Here is a 22,366-nt window from a genome sequence, read left to right as displayed (position 1 = left end):
GATTGACTGGGCAGGGGCAGGGGGCAAAGGGCAAAGGCCACCGCTGGCAGAACTGCAGGGGTATATGAGCGGGAGGGGGCGAGCGCGAGCCTGCCACTGAACCGTCGGCGTCTGCCTTACCCTGCCGCTACGGGAACCGCAGCGCCGCCGGACGCGCGGGTTCGCTGGATTCGCGGAAGGCGTGGCCAGCGTGAGGGGCGTGGCCGTATCAGAGGAGAGGGGCGTCAGAGAAGACGCCGGTTGTAGGCGGTTCTCGGCCGACATTTGAGAGAACCGGCCCAATGAAAAAGGGGGACAGTGGAGCCCGCAGCTCTACCGGCAGACGGGAAGTTGGCGGCGTGAAGGGGGGGCGGGACCTGAGAAAGGGCGTGCCCTCGGTAAGTGGACTCGAAAGAATTGGTCAATGTCGACGGTGGGGCGGGAAGGGGGCGGAGGCTAGCGGGAGGCGGCCCTTCTGACTGAAGAGTTTGGCGCGACGTGAAGCTTAGCGTCCGGGCAGGGAGTAGGCCCTGGAGGAGGGAGAGGGGCAGGCCTCCGAGGGGGCGGGACTGAGGCAAGCGTTGGGGGTGGGGTCTCGCGGAGTGGAAGGTTCGGCCCCGAGGAGGGGTGAAATTAGATGAATCATTAAGTGTGGAATCTGCGTAGGGGGTGGGTATGATTAGGTGAAAGGGTGGGCGATGCTCCTGAGAGAGAAGCCTGAAAGGGCAGGTTTGTGAAGGGGTGGAGGGTGGCTGAGGCTTAAAGAGTCTGGAAATGGGACTAAGAGAGTGGAAGGGCAGGGATTAGCAGGCCCTAGAACAGACTGAGTCGGGTTTCTGGCTCAGTGAGAGGGTCAGGATTTGAAAGAAGTTAGTAGTGTTAAAAGGGGGTGGAGTCTAGTGGAAAGGTGAGATACCCCAGTGAAGGAAGCAGACCTTGGGGCGAGCAGAGTTTAGAATTTCCAAGATGTAGGGACTTGGAAAGCTTAAGGGGTGCAGTTTGGTCTAAGGGGGTGGGGCTTGGGATGGTGTCCTCAGGGCACTCCCGCACCTTATGGTCACTTTTCTTCCTCCTCAGGACCCTGTAGGGGCCTCAGTTGACCAGACCATGACCTCCACAGGCCAGGATTCCACCTCAACCAGACAGCTAAGGAGTAGGCAGCCCCCAGCCTCGCCTCCCCACAGCTCCAGCGAGGACACCACGGTGAGGCCCCAGACCTGCCCTGGGGTGGGAGGCAAGATGAGCTGCTGGCCGCCTCATGGACTCTGACCCTTCTTTCTGTTTAACAGATGCGAACTGTTAAGACGGATGCTGCAGTTCCCTCCAGCCTTAGTCTAGCTGAGGTAAAGAAGAAAGGCAGAATGAAGAAGCTCAGCCAAGCAACAGGGCAGGATTTAATCTCAGGGCTGGAAGAGCTGGTGAGAGGGGCCTCCCCAGGGTTTAGTTTCCAATGACAACCAGAAGCCTGAGGTGCCCAATTCTGGACACTCTAGGCTGTTTCCTTGGGCTCAGGCTCTAATTGGATATCTTTTCTGCCCCTCCACCCCATCCCTGCAGGATCTGAACCGTGAGACAAAAGCATTGTCTCACACAGGCTTGGTGTTTGATGAGCAGCTCAATGACTTCTACTGCCTCTGGGATGACAGGTGAGGCTGGGTCCTCTAAGTGGTCCCTACAAACACTCTAGAAGGAACCCTTTCTTAGGGCAATCAGGAAACGGGAAGCAGATAATTTAGGGAAGTATAACTTGGACTTCATTGTGACCCTATAGGACGAGTAGAACTGCCCCCGTGATTTTCCAGAGAGCCTCATCTTTCTCCCTCAGAGCAGCAGGTAGTTTGGAACTGATAACCTTGTGATTAGCAGCCCAACACACAACCCAGTACACCACCAGGGCTGCTATGCATCTGAATTGACTCAGCACTGAGTGAGTGACTGAACTTTGACTTGAAAGGGTTCTTTTCAGCACCTACTGTGTGCCTGAAGGGAGCCCCTGGCTAGTGTGAATGGTTAAGCTCAGCTGCTGAGGAAAGGTTGGAGGGTGTGAGACCACCCCAATGTGTCTAGAAAGATAGGCCTCATGATCTATCTATATTGAAAAAAATCAGCCATTGAAATCCCTGTGGAGTACAGTTCTACTCCAAAACACATGGGATCACCGTGATTTGTCATTGACCAGTAGTATACCAGAAGTTGGTAATTCATATATGGACAAGACAGGGTCCCACCTCAGGGAACTGGCAGCAGAGTAGCACAGCTGACCATTAAATACCCAACAGCAGTATGAAGTGTTTAATGAAGGAGAATTTAAGACTAAGGGATTCAAGAGTGTTTAATAGAAGACCCTAAACTAGCAGCCAAGGAGCTCTAGTGGCATAGAGGGTTACACATTAAGCTGCGAACCACAGGTCAGTGGTTCAAACAACCAGCTACTCTGCGGGAGAAAGAGGATTTTGTTTTTAACAGTATTAGTGGCACTTCATCCACATATACAATTCAGTAGTTCCGTCATATCAAGCAGAGTTGTATAGTTATCACAAATTTTAGAATATTTTCTTCCTTGTTGTGGCAAAAATATACACAACCAAACATTCTCCAATTTGTAAAGATTTAAAGTCTCAGAAACCCAAAAGGGCAGTTCTACTTTGCTCTGTAATGCCGCTGTAAGTCGGAATTGACTGGATGGCAAATAAGAGAGAAGCCTGGGGTTCCTTCTCTGAGGCAAGAACATTTGTACGGAAGGTGAAGAGTTACACCGCACATAGACTCTACTTTCATACTTGTTGTAATCCATCAGTAAATCCTTATTGACTCTAAGCTCAACCTTTATGTATTCAGTATCTCCCCTCTCCTCACCACTTCTGTTGCCTTCACAGTCATCTTTCACCTAGACTCTTGCAGAGGTCTCCTTACCGGCCCATCTGCTTCTGCCCTTCCTCTTACACTTTGTTTTCCACACAGCAACTTTAGATGCCATGCTCTTTTTTTTTCTTTTCTCCAAAAATTCCTGAAATGTGAACTGTTGTCCTCAAGATAAAGTCCAAATTCTTCATATTGGCCTCTAAGCTTCCACGTGACCTGGCCCCACATCACCTTTGTAATCTCATCATTTACCTTCCTGTCCATCCTTCCCTTCACTTCATCTACACAGGTCCACTTGCTAGCAGCCCTCATGGTGTAGTGGGTTACACATTGAGCTGCTAAACACAAGGTCAGCAGTTCAAAACTACCAGCCTCTCCAAGGAGAAAGATGAAGCTTCCTACTCCTATAAAGAGTTATAGGGGCAGTTGGGCCCTGTCCTATAGGATCACCATCAGTGAGTAGTGGTTTGGGCCCCCCCTAGCTGTTTTTCAAACTTGCCAGGTAATTCTATCTCCAGAGATTCTTTTTTGTATTCTTTCTCAACTAATGTTTATTCATCATTTGACTCTCATTCAGATGATGGTTACCACCCTACCCTTCACCTAGTTTTAGATACTCAAGGCCTTAAGTAGTTTTTTAAAATGATTTTATTTATGTGTTTACCCATTAAGTGTCTTTACTTACCATATAGGAATGACAAAAACTGTAAGCCTTTCATTTATTGAATAAATATTCAGCATCTACAGAGGAGAAGTAGGTACAGCAGTAAAAAATTAAACCATCCTGCCTCATGGGGACTACATTTTAGAAGATAGCAAACCAAAATGAAGCAAAAAAAATAAATTGCATAGAATGGTAGAAAGGGAAGTTCAGTGGAAAATAAAATGGAAGGGAGGGTAGTAAAAAGTGCTGAGGTAGAAACGATGTACAAATGCGCTTTACACAATTGATGTGTGTATGGATTGGGATAACAGTTGTATGAGCCCCTAATAAAATGTTAAAAAAAAAAGTGCTGAGGAGAGAATTCTTTGGGGTTAAATAGAATAATTAGTAAGATGCAAAGGAGGCATAGGTGTGAGCCATACATACAACTGGGAGAAGAATGTTCCAGGCTGGAGCAACTACTAAAGTCCCTGAGGCAGGTGAATACTTGATTTGATTTAGGAGCAGAGAAGACAGTGATGAGAGGGAAGGAAGGGAGATGGGGTCAGAGAGGAGGACATTGTGTGGGGTCTTCCGAAGCATCGTGGGAGCCACAGGAGGACTTCAAATAAAGGATTGGGGTTTTAATTGATGTCTCTGGCTGCTGTGTGGAGAAAGGACTGCTGGGGAGCAAAGGAGGGCAGCAGTGTGATTACTGCCCTAGCCCAGATCGTAGTAGTAGTGTAGTAGTGGAGGTGAGGAGGAAAACATCAAACTCTGGAGAGTATTTTGAGGTTGGAAACCACAAGAATCAGGAGCAGGCTAGATGGAGCTAGATGGCAGGAGCAGGGCTGGTGGACATCATAGATGGATGAATTTGGATTAGATAGATCTGAAGCCTTGGTTGTAGTTAAAGGAATCCTGGTGGCATAGTGGGTACACGATGGGTTGCAGTTGGAACCCAGCTGCTCCAAGAGAGAAAGATAAGGTTCTCTACTTCCGTAAAGAGTTATAGTCTCAGAAACCTACAGGGCAGTGCTAGTCTGTCCTTTTATTAGAGTCACTAGGAGTCAGAATTGACTTGATGACAGTGAGTTGTTGTTTTTCCCAACAGTTTGATGGCAGATGTGTGTGGTTTTTCCCCAACCGTTTTATTGGCATGTAGTTTACATATCGTACAGTTCAGTAGTTCAATCACATCAAAAACAGTTGTGCAATCAGTTTTTAAGTTTTGGTAGTAGTTAAGCACTCTGCTGCAGCTAACTCAGAGGTCTATGGTTCAAACCCACTACCCACTTCACTGGAGAAAGATGTGACTGTCTGCTTCTATAAAAACTATAACCTTAAAAAAAAAGATTATAACCTTAGAAACACTATGAGGCAGTTCTTACTCTCTGTATATGTCTATCTAATTTCAAAAATTCATTGAAAAATTGCATTCTTTCCATTCCATTTTTTCTACGTACTCCTCGCCCCAACTTTTTGTGAATTGGGTGAAGATTTATAGAGCAAATCAGTTTTACATTGAAGTAGTTATACATACATGGTAATCACCACAAATTTTTTTGGCTGACCTCCCTCTTATTGCATATTGCCTTCCTCTTCACCCAACTTAAAATATATCTACTCTGTGCTACCCTCCAATAAATTATCCTTTCTTTCCTTCTTACCCACAGCAACCGCCAAAGAATGTTCCTTTTATTAATGTTTACTCTTTTTTTCCTACAATGTTTTATTTTTTATTTATTTAAATCAATTTATTGGGGCTCATACAATTCATCACAATACATAGATCAATTGTGTAGAGCACATCTATACATTTGTTGCCCTCATCATTCCCAAAATTCGCTTGTCTCTTAGGTTCCCGGAATCAGCTCATTTTCCTTTTCCGCCCCCCCTCCCTTCCTCTGCCCCCCAATGTTTACTTTTTATTGTGAATTAATAAAAGTTTACACAGAGCATCCAGGGCAATCCCCTCAATGTACCATCACTTATTCGCCTTCTCTGTGTTTCCTGTTTCCATTCCTCTTCCTTCTCTAACACTCCAAACTTTGTCTTTGGATAAATGCTGCCCATTTGATCTTAAGTGGTTGGTGATTCAAACATGTACTGAGTTTAGTTTCAGACCAGAAGGGTGACTTAAGGGCTCGAGTATTGGTGAGGGGGTGGGTGTTTCTCACTAGTCTCTATCCAGCTGGAAAGCCTTGTCTCTTTTATGATTTTGAGTTCAAAGAATGTTTCTTTTAGTTCCCATGACTGTTTTGTAACACTTTGAGGCAGCTTCGTGCAGATACACAACCCTGCGCATGCGCACACACGTGTACATGTATCTCTCTCTCCCCAGTTTCCCTGAAAGCCCTAAGCGGCTCTACGCCATCAAGGAGCAGCTGACCCAGGAAGGCCTCCTGGATCGCTGTATCTCCATTCAGGTGAATCTTAACAGCCAACTCCTGGATACAGGGCAGGGCACTGGTGGGACCTGAGCCTGCCTTGTTTCTTAGCCATTTATTCCTCATGTCTCCTCAGGCCCGGTTTGCCCAAAAGAAGGAACTGATGCTGGTTCACAGGTAAGGGCTTAGGAGCCTTGTAGAACTGGGGTGGGCTGACCAGGTTGGCTGATTACTTTCAAAATGAATATCATAGGCTATGTGGCTAAGCCTGTCTGAATCTCAATGTCATTACTCATGTCATGAGGCCTTTAGTGTGTACTCGGGGACTTTGAACACTGCCTGACATATCATCAACTCATAAACTGTTGTTATTATTACCTGGTTGTAAAAACCTGGTGGATATGTGAACAGTCATCAGCCTGTACCCACAGAAGGCAGCAGGAGCCCAGAATAAGAGGGCTGGTGCTATGGGTTTCAAGGAAAGCTGGTTTGGCAGAGGAGGGTATCTGAATTGAGTTGTAAGAGAAGGGGTGAGTCAGATAAAGAGGAGAATTGAGAGGGAAGGAAAGTACAGGCAGGTGAAACATTATGGCCAAAGGCCTGCAGGTAAAATTTAGTGTGGCTAGAGCCAGGTACAAAAGCTATTAGAGGAAATGAGGTGGCCTAGATAAGAAGGAATATGTCCTTTACCTCAGTGATTCCCCAGCTTGACAGTTGGAAGGAAAGTAGCTAATTTGACAAGGGGTCTGATGTGTGGAGGATTCCGATGGGGACAATTCCCCACTTCAGGACCAATGAGTGAAACCTGCTCCTGAATCACATCCCCTATCTGTTTCCCCAGCAAAGAATACGTTGATCTGATGGAGTCAACCCAGCACATGAATGAGGCAGAACTCCGTGCCCTAGCAGACACTTATGATTCAGTTTTTCTGCATCCAGTATGGATAAGTTCTCGGGGAACAGGGAGTGGGACACCCTTATCCCCATGTCCATATGATCCTGGGGCCCCACTTCCCTCTATTTCCCATGAAATCAGCCAAGTGGACAAGCCTGCCCTCGCCCTCATGCCCTCTCTGGCTCCCCACTGTCGCTGCAGAAATCATACTCCTCTACCTGCCTGGCCTCTGGCTCTGTCCTCATGCTGGTGGATGCAGTTCTGGAGGCAAAAGTCCGAAATGGCATGGCCATCATCAGGTAGGAAACGTTGCTATTTAGCTCTTTACCTTTTAAAAAAGTGCCTTATCTCAAATTTAAAATATACTGGCATGAGGAAGACACTCTCATGGCTCAAAAATCAAATGATATTTTTAAAAATTATACTAAAGAGTATGTAAGAAAAATCTCTCTCTCCCACCCCTACCTAGGCACCTACTTCCTCTAGTGGGAGGTAGTCCTTGTAACTAGTGATTCATATTGCTTCCTAGAGCAGTCTCCCTTTGCCAAGAAATAAATACTACCTGTCACTGACTCTAAGATAATACATTTTTTCCCTATTTTTTTTAACATCTCGAAATCCTGGGGTTTCTTACAAACAATGGCATCTCAACATTTAATCGACAGCATTTTATCCTTTGTTCTTGGCATTTGAAATCATGGTACATCTTTTTAAAAATCATTTTATTGGGGGCTCGTACAACTCTTATCACAATCCATACGTTCATCCATTGTGTCAAGCACATTTGTACATTTGTTGCCATCGTCATTCCCAAAATATTTCTACTTGATATCAGCTCCTCATTTTTTTCCCTTCCCTCCCTCCCTCACAAACCCTTGATAATTTATAAATATTATTATTTTTTCATATCTTACACTGTCTGATATCTCTCTTCACCCACTTTTCTGTTGTCCGTTCCCCAGGGAGGGGGTTATATGTAGATCATCATGATCAGTTTTCCCTTTCTCCCCCACCTTCCTCTTCCCCTCTTGAAGTCTCTACTCTCATTATTGGTCCTGAGGATTTTATCCATCCTGGATTCCCTGTGTTTCTAGTTCTGATCTGTACCAGTGTACATCCTCTGGTCTAGCTGGGTTTGTAAGGTAGAATTGGGGTCATGATAGTGGGGGTGGGGAGGAAGCATTAAAGAACTAGAGGAAAGTTGTATGTTTCATCGTTGCTACACTTCACCCTGACTGGCTCGTCTCCTCCCCGTGCCCCTTCTGTAAGGGGATGTCCAGTTGCCTACAGATGGGCTTTGGGTCTCCACTCTGCACTCCCCCTCATTCACAATGGTGATTTTTTTGTTCTTTGATACCTGATCCCTTTGAAACCTCATGATCACACAGGCTGGTGTGCTTCTTTCATGTGGGCTTTGTTGCTTCTCAGTTCAATGGCCGCATGTTTACCTTCAGACCTTTAAGACCCCAGGCGCTATATCTTTTGATAGCCGGACTCCATCAGCTTTCTTCACCACATTTGCTTATTCACCCGTTTTGTCTTCAGTGATAGTGTCAGGAAGATGAGCATCATGGAATGCCAGTTTAATAGAACAAAGTGTTTTTGCATTGAGGGAGTACTTGAGTAGAGGCCGAAGGTCCATCTGCTACCTCAATACTAAACCTATAAATATATGCACATAGATCTGTTTCCCCAACATCATATATAAATATATTTACACATGCACATGCCTGTATTTAGACCTCTATAAATGCCCTTTGCCTCCTAGTTCTTTCCTCTCTTTCCTTTTACTTTCCTCTTGACTCACTTTCATGTTCAGCCTTCATTTGGGTTTCAGTAATTCCTCTCGGTTACATTGCCCTTGATCAGTCCCTACCAGGCCTCCTACCCTCCTCGCCATTGATTTTGGATCACTTGTTATTCCCTTGTCTCTGGGTTTGTTAACACCCACTTCCTTTCCCCTGCCTCCCCCTCTCCCGTGTCCCCCCAGAACATCAGTCCTGTTTTCTCCTTCAGCTTGTTTATCCCGCCTATCTTATCTAGATAGACCTGCAGAGATAATAATATGCACAAAAACAAGACAGAGGAAAACAAAGCACCAAAGGAAAACAAAACAATAGCAACAAAAACCAACGACAAAAAATAGACAAGCTGTAAATAGTTCAAGATCTGTTTGTTGACCTTTAGGAGTGTTTGCTGGTTGAGTCTGATGGGGTGTCATGACATGGCCCCAAAGCCTATTTTTGGTATTCCCTGGGGACTTCGTTGCTCTGTTCCTCTTGCTATTCTGTTACATACCCTTAGTGTTTTACCTCCTCATGGTGGGGTCAGATCGGGCGCAATTCCCGCACTTTGTCTCCAGTGCTGTCCCCCGTAGCCCTATGGATCAGCGAGAGACGTCCTGTCTCATAGTGGGGCTGGCCCTATGGGCCTCTCTATGCTTTGGCTACTCTGAGCGGGGATGTCATCCTCAGGGCTTGGTGGGCCAGGATGTGTTCCACTCTCTTCCTCCCCCTTCATTTGCTCCTGTGTGCTCTGATCAGACATGTCCCTCTCCCTGAGCTGTAGCTTCAGTGTTGTCCTCTGAAGTAAATTCTTCTGCGGGGAAGTGGGTCTGTCCACAAAGTTGGGATTGAGGCCGGCCCCTCAGACCTCTCTATTGGTTCTCTGCTTCATGCTGGCATGTTGCATTCGTGTCTTGGAGCACCGGGTTGAAGTCTGGTCTCTCTTTCCCTGTGGAGATATCCTCCCCCCTGGGTGGGTTAGTGCCCTGTTCCCCTGGTACCCATGTCTTTTTTTTTCTTTTCTTTTTTCCCCTTCCTTGTCATGGTACATCTTTTAATTGTTGGCATCCCAGAGCTGATGTGATGCAGTCAGAGTATCCTTTCACTCCCTCCCCTTTTATCAAGAACAAATAGAAGCCCTAGACACACTCTTTTTTTCATACTGTGCTCTTTTCACTTACACATCTTGGAAAGCTTAGCTTATATCAGTCCTCCCCCCCCCACACACACACACAAAAAACCCTATTGCCATTGAGTCGATTCTGACTCATAGTGACCATGCAATGCAGATTCAAACTACTCCATAGGGATTCCAAGGCTGTCCACGTTGACTGAAGCAGACTGCCACATTTTCCTCTTGCAGAGCACCTGATGAATTCGAATCATGGACTTTTTAGTTAGCATCTGACCACTTAACCACTGCAACACTGTTGTTGTTAGGTGCCATCTAGTCGGTTCTGAACCATAAAACCCCTATGCACAGCAGAACAAAATACTGCTCGATCCTGCGGCATCCTCACAATTGTTCCTAACATTTGCTCTCCACATAAGTCCCTGGCATCAGCTCATTTTTCCCCTTCCATCCCCGCTCCCCGCTCCTTCATGAACCCTTGATAATTTATAAATTATTATTTTTGTCATATCTTACACTGTACGATGTCTCCCTTCACCCACTTTTCTGTTGTCCATCCCCCAGGGAGGAAGTTATATGTAGAGCTTTGTAATGGGTTCCCCCTCTCTATCCCACCCTCCCTCCACCCTCCTGGTATCGCCACTCTCACCACTGGTCCTGAAGGGATCATCTTTCCTGGATTCCCTGTGTTTCTAGTTCCTATCTGTACCAGTGTACATCCTCTGGTCTAGCCAGATTTGTTAGGTAGAATTGGGATCATGATGGTGGGGGGGGGGGGCATTTAGGAACTAGAGGAAAGTTGTATGTTTCATTGTTGCCACATGGCACCCTGACATGGCACCGTGATCCTTCCATAAGGGGATGTCCAGTTGCCTACAGATAGGCTTTGGGTCCCCACTCTGCACTCCCCCTCATTCACAACATTGTACAAACATTTAACTAGCCCCCAGAACCAGATACTTTGATTCTTTCCATCATCTGTTTTTGTTTTTGTTTTCATTCTGCAGCATTAGACACTTAGAAACTTGTTATTTCTCAATTTTTGTTGTTTAGGTCTTTGACTAAATCCCCAGAGGTAGGATGAATGGGTATCGGGGGTGAAGGTGTGTGTGCAGTTACCATTTGAACTCTGGAAAATCTCCCTTGTAGAAAGAGGTATAGATTGGAGGCAATGAGGGTTCACAGGTCCCAGTTAGTCAGTGCTTAGCAGATTTGTTGTCTTTTAAGGAGTTGGAAGTCCAGGATTAGGGAGCTAGGGGAGAATCTGCATCTAAAGAGGAGGAAAGGAGAAACCCTACCCCCATTTGTGGCCTTTTCTATTCTCCCCAGGCCTCCTGGACACCACGCCCAGCACAGTCGTATGGATCGGTATTGCATGTTCAACCATGTGGCTGTGGCTGCTCGCTACGCTCAGGAGAAGTATGGTGTTCCAAGGTCAGCAGCAGCCTGGCACTTATGGGGGTGGCCTGGGATATGGTATCATGTCTGGGCTTTTCCTTCGAGTTCACCTTGATCCCCTTACACAGTGTCCTCTCTCTCCTGGCTCACAGAATCCTTATCGTGGATTGGAATGTACACCATGGCCAAGGAATACAGTTCACCTTTGAGGAGGACCCCAGGTATGCTTCAAGACTAACTGCAGATGCTAGACTCTCAGCCACTATTTCTCAAGGGTCCCAGCCTAGGAGGAGTCTACGACAGAAAGAAAGGAAAGGCAGTCACAGAATCTCTGCTAGTAGTCTCTCTAAAGTCTCTCTTACTATCACTCTATAAGGCAGGGGTTGTTGGGTTCCCTATTTCACAGATGAGGAAACTGAGGCTCACAAGTTAAGAGCCTACCCATAGGGAAAGTGATAGAGACATAACTTAAGCTGACAAATATTTGGGGGCCTTGTTCACCGACACTGGGGTGAACCTCAAATTACATCATTTACAGTATTGTAAATTACCGGTATGTGTTCAAAAAAATACAGACATGTCTAAAGACGTCTGAGTCTCTTAGGAGTTCCGGTCAGCTCAAAATTAACTGTTGACAGTATGGGTTCTTAACCGATTTTTTCCTAAAGATATATAGACGTTCATTGTTACTCTTCTTGTAATCAACATATATGCAATGACCATGTAGTTTCAGAAATACCTCCAACCAAATAGTTCAGGACAAAAGAGAAGAGAATGACCACTATACCATGTGGAAGAAAATTACTAAGAACTTTTTTTTCTAATGAATACACTGAAGCATTTGTTCTTCTTTTGGATACTTTATTGATGAGTAAGAATTAATGAAGATGTTTAATACATTACTCTGAAGTGAAAAATCCATGCCCTTTAGTCTCGGAACTCCTCTTCTAACAGGGTTTGGGGGTAGAGACAGTTTCCCAAATCAAACCTACTGCCTTTAAGTTAATTCTGACTTTTAACAGCCCTGCAAGGACAGAGTAGAGTTGCTTGATAGGTTTTCCAAGGCTTTGAGGAGACAGCCTGATCTTTCTTCTGTGGATCGACTAACTGGTGCATTTGAAGTACTGACCTGTGATTAGCAATCAAGTAACCCATTATTCCACCAGGCTCCTTAGAGACTGTGCCATCTGAAAATGTTGTTATAAAGATAGCGCACGTAAGCTACAACTGTTGTTGTGTGCTGTGATTCCAACTCGTAATGACACTCTAGGACAGAGCAGAAGTCCATAGAGGTTTTTTTCTAGGCTGTAATCTCCAGGAGAGCAGATCGCCAGGTTTCTTCTCCATGGAGCACCTGGCGAGTTCAAACCTCCGATGATTTGGTTACCCACTGGTTACTGCTGCGGCACCAGGGCTCCTTAAACTGAGACTAAGTAGGGAAACAAAATTGGTGGCCTGGTAATTCAAAATGGGCTATTCAGTGTTGATTTAGCATACAATGCAATGCCTGATTTCTCCAAAGAAAAAACCTTACACCAGCATCTTTTTTAAAAATATGTATATTTGTTGGTTTTTAGAGGTGAAAGTCTACATAGTAAATTACATTCCCATTAATACCATTCTGGCTGTTCTGTTTGAGTCATCTCGTTTCCTTGCCCGCTTACATCTTTTTCCTCTTGGTTTAGAGTAATTGTTGACCATTTGGTCTCATATAGATGGTTTTTTAAAACTTTCTATTCTGATTTATGTGAAAGTTTACAGAGCAGATCATGAATTTTGCATTCAACAATTTATACACATTTTGTTTCAACTCATCCATTTCAGTCCCCTCAGTGTGCAATTGCGTATATCCTTGGGTATATGCTGCCCTTTTGTTGATTATTCTAACACAAGGGTGAGCTTAGTTCCAGATCAGAAGAGTGACTAAGAGCCATAGTTTAGGTGGTCGCACCAGTTGCAGAACTACCAATAAGCCTTATTTTTTAAAATTTTGAGTTCTGTTCAACGTGTTTCTCTCATTCTATCCAGGACCTTCTAATGTGACTCTTTTCAGAGCATTTCATAGCAGTAGCCAGGTATCATCTAGTTCTTCTGTGTTGTGTTGTGGAAACTAACATGATTTTTTTAAAGCATCATAATATTCACAGGTGTTGTATTTATTGTCTAAGCCATTCAGGCCATCTTGAAGGTAGGGAAAGGAGGGACCCTGAGGGTTTCATATCCCATGTGTTTGTTGCCCCATTCCCTGGTTCATCTAGTGCAGTGGTTCTCAACTTTCCTACTGCCACGTCCCTCATGTGACGACCACCACCCCCAAACACAAAATTATTTGCTACTTCATCACTGTCGTTTTGCACTGTTATGAATATGGCTACCCCTGTGAAAGGGTCGTTCAACTCCCAAAGGGGTTGCGACCCAAAAGTTGAGAACCGCTAATTTAGTGCCTCAAAGTCCTGGGGCTTTCTACATCCCAGAGATACTGAAGTCTCGCATTGTCGGATATCTTTTCCTTCATTCTCTTTGTCTTTCTGGGTTGCTACTTGTTTAAAATTCGTTTGCCATCATTTGTCTGTGATTGTGGAAGGGAGAGGAGGTAAACCTGTGCTGTCAACCAACCATTCTTCAGTTGAACTGATGTTAAAATCCCCTTCTGTTAGCTTTATGAACTTAGTGTCCTTGGATCTTACTGCTGTTGCAGTTTAACTCTGGTGACACTCTTGTGAGGTTGTCTTTCTTTAAATCTTTTCTTTATTTCTTTAGCCCCCTGATGATATTTTTATGTTCTACTCTTATTTGTCTTCCACTGATAGTAACTTACTACCACCAAAAAAGCTTAGAATTTATACCAGATTTTTTAAACCATTTTATTGGCACATATCGTACAATCCAATAGTTCAATCATATCAAGAAGAATTGTACAGTCATTATCACAGTTTCAGAACATTTTATTCTTCCTTGTACTCCTTGGTATTAGCCCCCTTTTTTCCCCCAGCCTTCCCTGTCATGCCTCCAAGAAGCCATAAATCCAGTTACTGTCTGTAGATTCACCCATCTTAGATTTCACATACCCCCAAAACATACAAAAACAAACAAACAAACAAAAGCTAACAATAGTAACAATAAAATAGAAAAAAACCTCAATTTACCGGTAATTTTTTTTTTCTGGAACAAGGCAAGTAGTAGATGAATAGATGATTTTGATGAGTAGTTGAATGAAATATCTTCATTTTGTTTCCCTAACTCAGAGCTTTCCAACAGAACTCTACCGTGCTATCTTTGTTTTGTATTTTACCTATAAAATGAAGAAATAGCAAAAGAGATCTGTAAAGTATTGGAGAGATGGATCTACCTCTTCACTGCCCTATGATAGCCTCAAATCCCCTGCTTCCCCACCATTTTCTACATAGAGACCCAAGTTTCACCCCCAAGAGCCTCATGCCCCCTGTGGGTCTCCAACATTATAGGCTGTTACCATCTTGGTTACAGGGCCAAGTGTTCAGGCAAGCATGATCTAGAGACCCTTGCAAGGTCAGACACTCTTGGGGACTGGGACCCCAAAGTTCTCAACATCTGGGAGCTGAGCATACAGTCAGATGAACACTAAGGGGACAGGGCAGTGGTGAGGTGGAAGCTTGAGTGATGACTGAGTGAGGTAGTGGATGAATGAATGAATGGAAGAATTGATGACTGAAAATAAATAAATTGGTGATTGAATGGAGGGGTGAATGAACAAAAGAATGAATAGATAGATGTACTGATTAGCAAGAGCGATAAATGGAGTGCTTGATTGGGGAAACAAGTGATGAATGAACCATGGGAAGCTGTGGATTATGCCTCACCTCTTTTTTCTCTGCTTCCAGCGTCCTCTATTTCTCCATCCACCGCTATGAGCATGGCCAGTTCTCACCTCACCTGAAGGCCTCTAACTGGTCAGCCACAGGCTCCAGCCGAGGCCAAGGATACAACATTAATGTGCGTTGGAACCAGGTCAGCGTTGACACACCCTTTTTGCCCTCACAGCCATGCCTACTCCACCCTGTAGCCAGTCCAGCGTAAGTTAACAGCTGATGGAACCTGTTGTGCCTCTGCAGGTGGGGATGCGGGATGCCGACTACATTGCTGCGTTCCTGCACATTCTCCTGCCGGTCGCCTTCGAGGTCCTGGGGAGCTGAGATTGGTTCGGGTCAGGGCAATGGGGAAGGATGGGCCATGAGGGCTTAGGCCTCATGTAGTTCCTTTTCTCCTCAGTTCCAGCCTGAGCTGGTCCTGGTGGCTGCTGGCTATGATGCTCTCCAAGGGGACCCCAAGGTAAGGCAGGCTCCTGGGCTGGCAGGTAGGCAGCAGGGTTTCCTGGAGTCAGGCTGACCCTTCCTGCCCCTCAGGGCAAGATGGCGGTCACTCCAGCAGGGTTCGCCCACCTAACCCACCTGCTCATGGGTCTGGCCGGAGGCAAGCTGATCCTGTCTCTGGAGGTAAGTGACACATCGTGTCTACAGCTTGCCCTGTCACCACCACTTTTGTCTTGACTTATGGGTTCTGGAGCACTTTAGAACCAGACTTTCTAGGCCAAGTAGGGCTTTCAACCCCAGCCCTTCTACTTACAAGCTCTCTAACCTGCCAAAACTCAATTCACTCTGTGCTTCACCTTTTTTTTTTTTTAATTTGAGGCAGCCATAATGTTTCTAGCAGTTGCCTTCGGTTCTTATCCAATAAATGAATTGGCTGTGTCACCTTCTAAATTCCTTGTTGCTTGACATTATGTGAACACTCAACATTATTCCCCCGAGAAAGTCCGGTCCTCTCCTGACTCCTGCACAACTCCTTCCAGGGTGGCTACAACTGTCGCTCCCTGGCTGAGGGTGTTAGTGCCTCCCTCCACACCCTTCTGGGAGACCCGTGTCCTATACTGGAGTCACTTGGTGCCCCCTGCATAAGGTGAGCCTAGATGGAGAAGTGGGTGAGTAGGGTGTCACAGCTCCCCACACCTCCACCAGGATCATTGCATCCATTCTTTGCCTCCCTCCCTCCCTCCAGTGCCCGAAATTCAATCTCCTGCACTCTGATAGCCCTGGAGCCTTTCTGGCAGGTCCTGGTGCAAGCCGGTAGGAAGTGGGCTTGGTGTGAAGGGTTTGGCATGAAGTGAGTGGTGGTGTGGTGGTGGAGAAACCGGGTCCTTTTCTCTTTGGATCCTGCTGTCAGGCCAGGTAGAAACATTAAAGTGAATGTGACCTCTCTCATAGCTGTGACCCTCAAGGAAGACGAGGAGATGGCCAAAGATGTTGACCCATTGGAGCCTGCTGCCCCCCAAATCCTGACCTGGCCAGTGCTGCAGGCTCGCACAGGACTAATCTATGACCAGCGCATGATGAGTCACTATAACTTAAAGGACAAGTATGTAGTCTGAGGGCCAGGATAAGTGGGTTTAGCCCCTCCCCCACCTGTTTTTCCTCCTGCCCTCAGCTACCACCCTGAGAAGCCCCAGCGCATCTCGAGAATTGCCAGCCATCTGGAAGAGTGGGGCCTCAGTGAGCGCTGCCTCACCCTGCCTGCGCGCCCTGCCACAGATGCTGAGCTGCTCACCTGCCACAGGTCAGGACCCCTTTCTCCCACGCCTCGAGCTAGACACAGGGCAGGGCTGAGCACACAGGACTGGAACCCCCTCAGTGTAAACCTGTGCCCCTCTCTGTGCGTCCAGTGCTGAGTACATCACTCATCTGAGGGCCACAGAGAAGATGAAACCCCGTGAGCTACACCGGGAGGCCTCCAACTATGACTCCATTTATATCTGCCCCAGCACCTTCACCTGTGCGCAGCTCGCCACTGGCTCAGTCTGCCACCTAGTGGAGGCTGTGCTCGCTGGAAAGGTATGTCCTTTGTGGGGTGGGCTACAGGCTGGAAGAGGGGACGTCCTCAGGGAATAGGTAGGAGGTGCTCTGGGAGATTTGGGCATGGGTAAGAAAAAAAGAGGTATGAGAGATACAATAATAATTTATAAATTATCAAGGGTGCATGGGGGAGAGGGGAGGAGGAAGGGGAGGGGAGGGGAAAAAAGCAAAATGAGCTGATTCCGGGAACCCAAGGGGAAAGCGAATTTTGGGAATAATGAGGGCAACAAATGTATAGATGTGCTTTACACAATTGATCTATTTATTGTGATGAATTGTATGAGCCCCAATAAATTGATTTTTTTAAAAAAGAGGTATGAGGAGGGGCCTGGAAAAGGAAGGGACTCCTCTGCTTACTAGAGAGGTGCACCTATACGAGATGGAGAGTGCATGGCTGGGTCAGGAGTCAGGAGAGAGAGATGCATAGCAGCTGGTGGAGGGGACAGGAGATCGGGGAGAGGAGAAGAAAGAGGGAGTGATGGTTAACCTCAGCTTGCTGCTCTTCTCCCAGGTTCTAAATGGTACAGCTGTGGTGCGCCCTCCAGGACACCATGCCGAGCGGGATGCTGCTTGTGGTTTCTGCTTTTTCAATTCTGTGGCTGTGGCTGCTCGCCATGCCCAGGCCATCAGTGGGCGTGCTTTGCGGTGAGGACTCTAACACTACTCACTGACCTGGAGTCAGTGCTGACTCCTAGTGACGGTATAGGACAGGCCTTATAGAACTGCACCTTTGGGTTTCCAAGACTAACTCTTCACAGAGTAGAAAGTCCCGTCTTTCTCCCGAGAAGCGGCTATTGGTTTTGACCTGCTAACCTTGTAGTTAGCAACCCAACTTATAATCACTATACCAGAGAGCTCTCTAGGGACCCCAGAATCCTGGCCTTCAGTGGGACCTGGCAACCCCTCCCTTCACCATCGTAGCAGGCCAGCTACTCTGTGTGGTGTCACTCCCAGAATTTCCCCCCAAACAACAAAAAGGCTGACCCATTTTGCACTATCCCTACAAGGACCAAGGATCTAACCTCTCAGTGCTTTCCCACATTGGATCCCAAGTTAGGGCACCCTGGTGTGTATAAAACAGGCTTCAGGGCCCAATGGACTGACCCCTAGCACTTATCAGGCAGAACCCAGGATCTAACCCTCAGCACTTCTTCTAGCCCAGAGTGAAGCTTTCAAGACCCAGCATCTGGCTTTCACACTGGTAGGACCCAGGCCTGCCACCAGCACTAAATACCCGGGCCGGCCCAGGGTGTTGCCTCAGCTTCTCCCAGGGGCTGTGTCCTGGGTTACTAAACTGCTGTCTCCTCTCCCCCAGGATCCTGATTGTGGATTGGGATATCCATCATGGTAATGGAACGCAACACATGTTTGAGGACGACCCCAGGTGAGGGACTGAGGCAGGAGTATGGCCAGGGAAGTAGGTGAGCCTTGCCTCAGGCATCCTGGGCACTTCTTTAGTCAAGGCAGCCACTAACTAGCCCTGCCTTCCTTCCCCCACCCTGTAGTGTGCTCTATATATCACTTCACCGCTATGATCGTGGCACCTTCTTCCCCATGGGGAATGAAGGTGCAAGCAACCAGATTGGCCAGGCCCCCGCTTTGGGCTTCACTGTCAACGTGGCCTGGAATGGATCCCAAATAGGTGACCCTGACTACCTGACTGCCTGGCATCGTCTAGTGCTTCCCATTGCCTATGAGGTACACTTCAGGATCTAGGTGACATGACTGCGAGTGTGGGGCTCGGGACAGTACCATCCTGTCTTCTCAGTGTATGTATCTGACTTCCAGATGCCTGATCATACACAAGAGCCCATGGTGGCTGCTGTGGCTGCTGTGTGTGTGTGTGTGTGTGTGTGTGTGTTTTGTATGTGACTACATGTGCGTACTGTGTATACCACCATGAGTCGCTGTGTGCTTTTCCCTGTGTGAACATGGCTGTGTGTAACAGCTAGCTCAGTGTGACTGTGGGCGAGAGAGGGAAGGGCCTGAGCATGTGTGTGTGGGTGGCTTTTCATCACCACTTTTTCTGTGTGCAATGAGAAGAACATTGTGTGTCACTATATGTTGTTATCTCTGTGACCTTACCTGTGTGTGTCCATTCATATCTTCTCTGTTTGCCTCACTCAGTTTAACCCAGAACTGGTGCTAGTCTCAGCTGGCTTTGATGCCGCCCGTGGAGACCCCTTGGGGGGCTGCCAGGTATCCCCTGATGGCTATGCTCACCTCACCCATCTGCTGATGGGCCTTGCCAATGGCCGCATTATCCTAATCCTCGAGGTAACTTTACCATCCCACTTCCCACTGTGGGAGGGTAGTTTGGAAGGCTCAGAATCCTGCCCTTTGGGTTTAGCTAGCTGCATCTCAGAGCAATTTCCTAAAATCTTCTATTGAGCATCATTTTTGCATTTCTTTTGAATCCTGACAGTGGTGGTCCCCACCTAACTATTGTTTTGCCCATGCAGGGTATCTTACCCACAAATTCCCTGAGGAGTTTCCCTCTTTTTCCTTAACCCAGGGTGGCTATAATCTGACGTCCATCTCGGAGTCCATGGCAGCTTGTACCCGCACCCTCCTTGGGGATGCACCACCCCTGCTGGCCCGTATGCGACCCCCGCTATCAAGGGCCCTGGTCTCAATCTCAGAGACCGTCTACATCCATCACAGATACTGGCGCAGTGTGCAGATCAAAAGTGAGTAGGCTTAGAGACTTGGGGGCAATGAGGGATTCAGGAAGGAATAGCGATTAGGGGCAGAAAAGGGGAGTAGCACCCTAACTCAAAGACCTCCTAACCACCATTCTAGGGGTAGAAGTCAAGGAGGAGGAACCCTCCAATTCTGAGTTGATCACCAAGAAGAAACAGCAGCCAGCCATTCCCACATCAGCCAAGGGGATGGCCACACCAAAAGCAAACATTCAGGAAGCAGACATGAAGGAAGCTACCTTAGCATCAGCTGTGGAAGAGTCCACTCCAGGCCAAGCTAAGTCAAACACAACTGTGGCCAAACTCACTCAAGACCAGTCCCTGGAGGCAGCCACCAGTGAGACCGTGCTGAACCAGACCCCTTCAGTGGAGACTCTTGGGGACACCACGTTAACTTCTTGTACTGACAGCCAGACTCCACAGTCTTCAACTGTGCAGGGAACCACTCCTCACGGATCCCCTAGTCACCAGGACGAGAGTCTCGGAACCTTGGACTTAAGCCAGAAGGCTGAGGTAAGGCCCTCCACATCCAGGTACAGGGAAGAGGGGACAGTAATCAGACCTCTCTGATTCCTCCTTTACTTCTGTGTGTTCAGGAGGCCCCAGCTTCTCCAATCCCAGAAGAAGAGAAGCTACTAGGAGAGGCAGCTGGAGGTCAGGACCTGGATGATTCCATTGTGGTGGGCTTTGAGGACAGCGACGAGGTGAGCTCGGGGAGAAGCTGAGATGATTGCTTCCTTCAATTGCCCAATTGTATCTCCGGGTTGGAGAGATTGGGCCCCATCTTATTTATTGTCATCCACCCAAGGCCACATTTTGGGCTGTGACACCATTGCCCTGGTGTCCCCATTTGACGGAAGTATGCCCCATACCAGCAACAGGCCTGGATGTGACCCAACCTTGTGGGGTCTGTGGAACCCTCCAGGAGAATTGGGTGTGTCTGTCTTGCTATCAGGTATGGAGAGTCAGGGGCTGGAGTAGAGGTTGTTAACCCAGGAAGAAGATGGCAGGTGGGTACTGCCCACTCTGCCCAAAACTCACCTCTCAACTTTAGGTCTGCTGCAGTCGTTATGTCAAGGCCCATATGATCCGTCACCATGAAGAAACAGGCCACCCGCTAGTCCTCAGCTTCGTCGACATGTCCACCTGGTGTTACCACTGCCAGGCCTATGTCCACCACCAGGTGTGCCCTGAACAGACACTTCAATGCATGCACACCTAACTCCTCTCCCAATACCGTTTCTGATTGTGGAAGAGTAGACTGGGGACCCCTCTGCTTGGCTGTCACATGTGATCATTTTGTGTGTCTATGTCAGAATCAACTTGATGGCAGAGAGTTAGTATGGTGTTGGGGCTATGAGATAATCCAGGGGACAGTGTTAGAGGGCCGAAGTGAGGGTAGTGTCATGGCTGAAGTACAGGGTCCTCACTCGCTCTTATCTTCCTCATTCTTGCCTCCTCTCCAGACTCTCATTGATGTGAAGAACACAGTTTACCAAAACAAGTTTGGGGAGGACATGCCTCAGCCACATTAAATACCAAAGTGTGCACTCTTTCTCTCTGAGATTCAAGATAGACACCAGCTCTTAGTTCATCCCAACCGGTATCTTGAATGAGGGGTAGCCTATCAGGTAACCTCCCCCTGAATACCCTTTAGAATAGCCCAGTGGTGCTTATTTAACTGTAAATACTTTGAAGAATTCAGTGATGAACTGTAGATTGCCTCTTGCCCCATGCCTGCTTGAAGAACTTCATCTACACCCCTCAAAGGAAAAAGTGTGACTCGATGTCTTTAAGGAGGAACTGGTAACATGAAGATAATGACATTGGAGGGAGGGTGGGTCGTGCTGGCAGGTATGGTGGGGTTGTATATGTAATAAAGTACAAACTGTTACAGAAACTTGGGGAAAGCCTTTCTTTTTCTTAATTTTTTAAAGAAACGTCTTTAATAGATCATTCAACATTTCATACACATTCTGATTCAACTCATTGCAATCCCTTCAATGTACCATGGCTTATCTCCCTTCTTTCTCTATTCTCTGAACTTTGTTGTTGGGTAAATGCTACCCTTTTCATCTTAAATGTTTGATTCTTCTAACACAGATGAGAGTTAAGCGCCCCACCTTAAGGGCAGGAGCCATTGTCTGGTGATCCCAATCCAACCAATAAGCCTAGTCTCTATCCAGGACCTCTTAATGTGCTCCTTTCCAAAGCAGTGGGTAGTGGTATCCAAGTTTGGCTCTCAAAGACTGATGTTTGCATGGTCCATTAGTCCTTTGGGCCAATTGTTTCCATATGTCTTTTGATTTTCATTGGTCTTTCCTCTGGATGGGGAGAGACCAATATTTGCACATAAGATGGCTGCTCACGAGTTCTCAAAATGCAGTTGCAACCCGCCAAAGTAGAGCATAGAACATTGTCTTTGGGAACTGCTATAACACTTGTCCCCCAAGAGTCTGGGCTTGACTCCCTAAGGCCAGCTACTCATTCCTTAAAGGCTTGCTTATGTCTAAGAAGTTTTCATAATTTTATCCCCTATCTGCTCCATCATATGGATATATTTGTAGCAAAATAAATACACCACGCCAGCGTGGAGTAGGGAACCATTGGAGCGTTCTGAGGGGCCAGCGCCAATCCCAACTACTATGTGGACACCTGCTCCTCCCCCAGAAGAATTTATTTCAAAGGACGGCACT

At 46.9% G+C, this 22,366-nt stretch overlaps 1 protein-coding gene across 1 annotated transcript; it reads left to right on the top strand.

Moving 5' to 3' along the window:
* The first annotated feature begins 229 nt into the window (after positions 1-229).
* Positions 230-21,570, top strand: HDAC6 (histone deacetylase 6). The gene is made up of 29 exons (XM_045288311.1): positions 230-377; positions 1,057-1,182; positions 1,269-1,397; positions 1,537-1,625; positions 5,829-5,913; positions 6,011-6,051; positions 6,716-6,812; positions 6,971-7,068; positions 11,015-11,119; positions 11,236-11,304; positions 14,944-15,070; positions 15,175-15,240; positions 15,332-15,391; positions 15,466-15,555; positions 15,912-16,018; positions 16,118-16,185; positions 16,324-16,474; positions 16,544-16,672; positions 16,779-16,947; positions 17,480-17,613; positions 18,284-18,352; positions 18,474-18,666; positions 19,096-19,245; positions 19,484-19,658; positions 19,771-20,183; positions 20,267-20,374; positions 20,479-20,625; positions 20,725-20,853; positions 21,137-21,570. Exons 1-29 carry the CDS (start codon positions 282-284, stop codon positions 21,203-21,205), a joined length of 3,489 nt encoding a protein of 1,162 aa, XP_045144246.1. The 5' UTR covers positions 230-281; the 3' UTR covers positions 21,206-21,570.
* Positions 21,571-22,366: the final 796 nt, after the last annotated feature.

This window comes from Echinops telfairi, unplaced genomic scaffold, assembly GCF_000313985.2.
Source record: "Echinops telfairi isolate 266 unplaced genomic scaffold, ASM31398v2 ScPeMD7_19;HRSCAF=73, whole genome shotgun sequence".
NCBI classification, from domain to species: Eukaryota; Metazoa; Chordata; class Mammalia; order Afrosoricida; family Tenrecidae; genus Echinops; species Echinops telfairi.
This window is presented reverse-complemented; position numbering and strand designations above follow the sequence as displayed.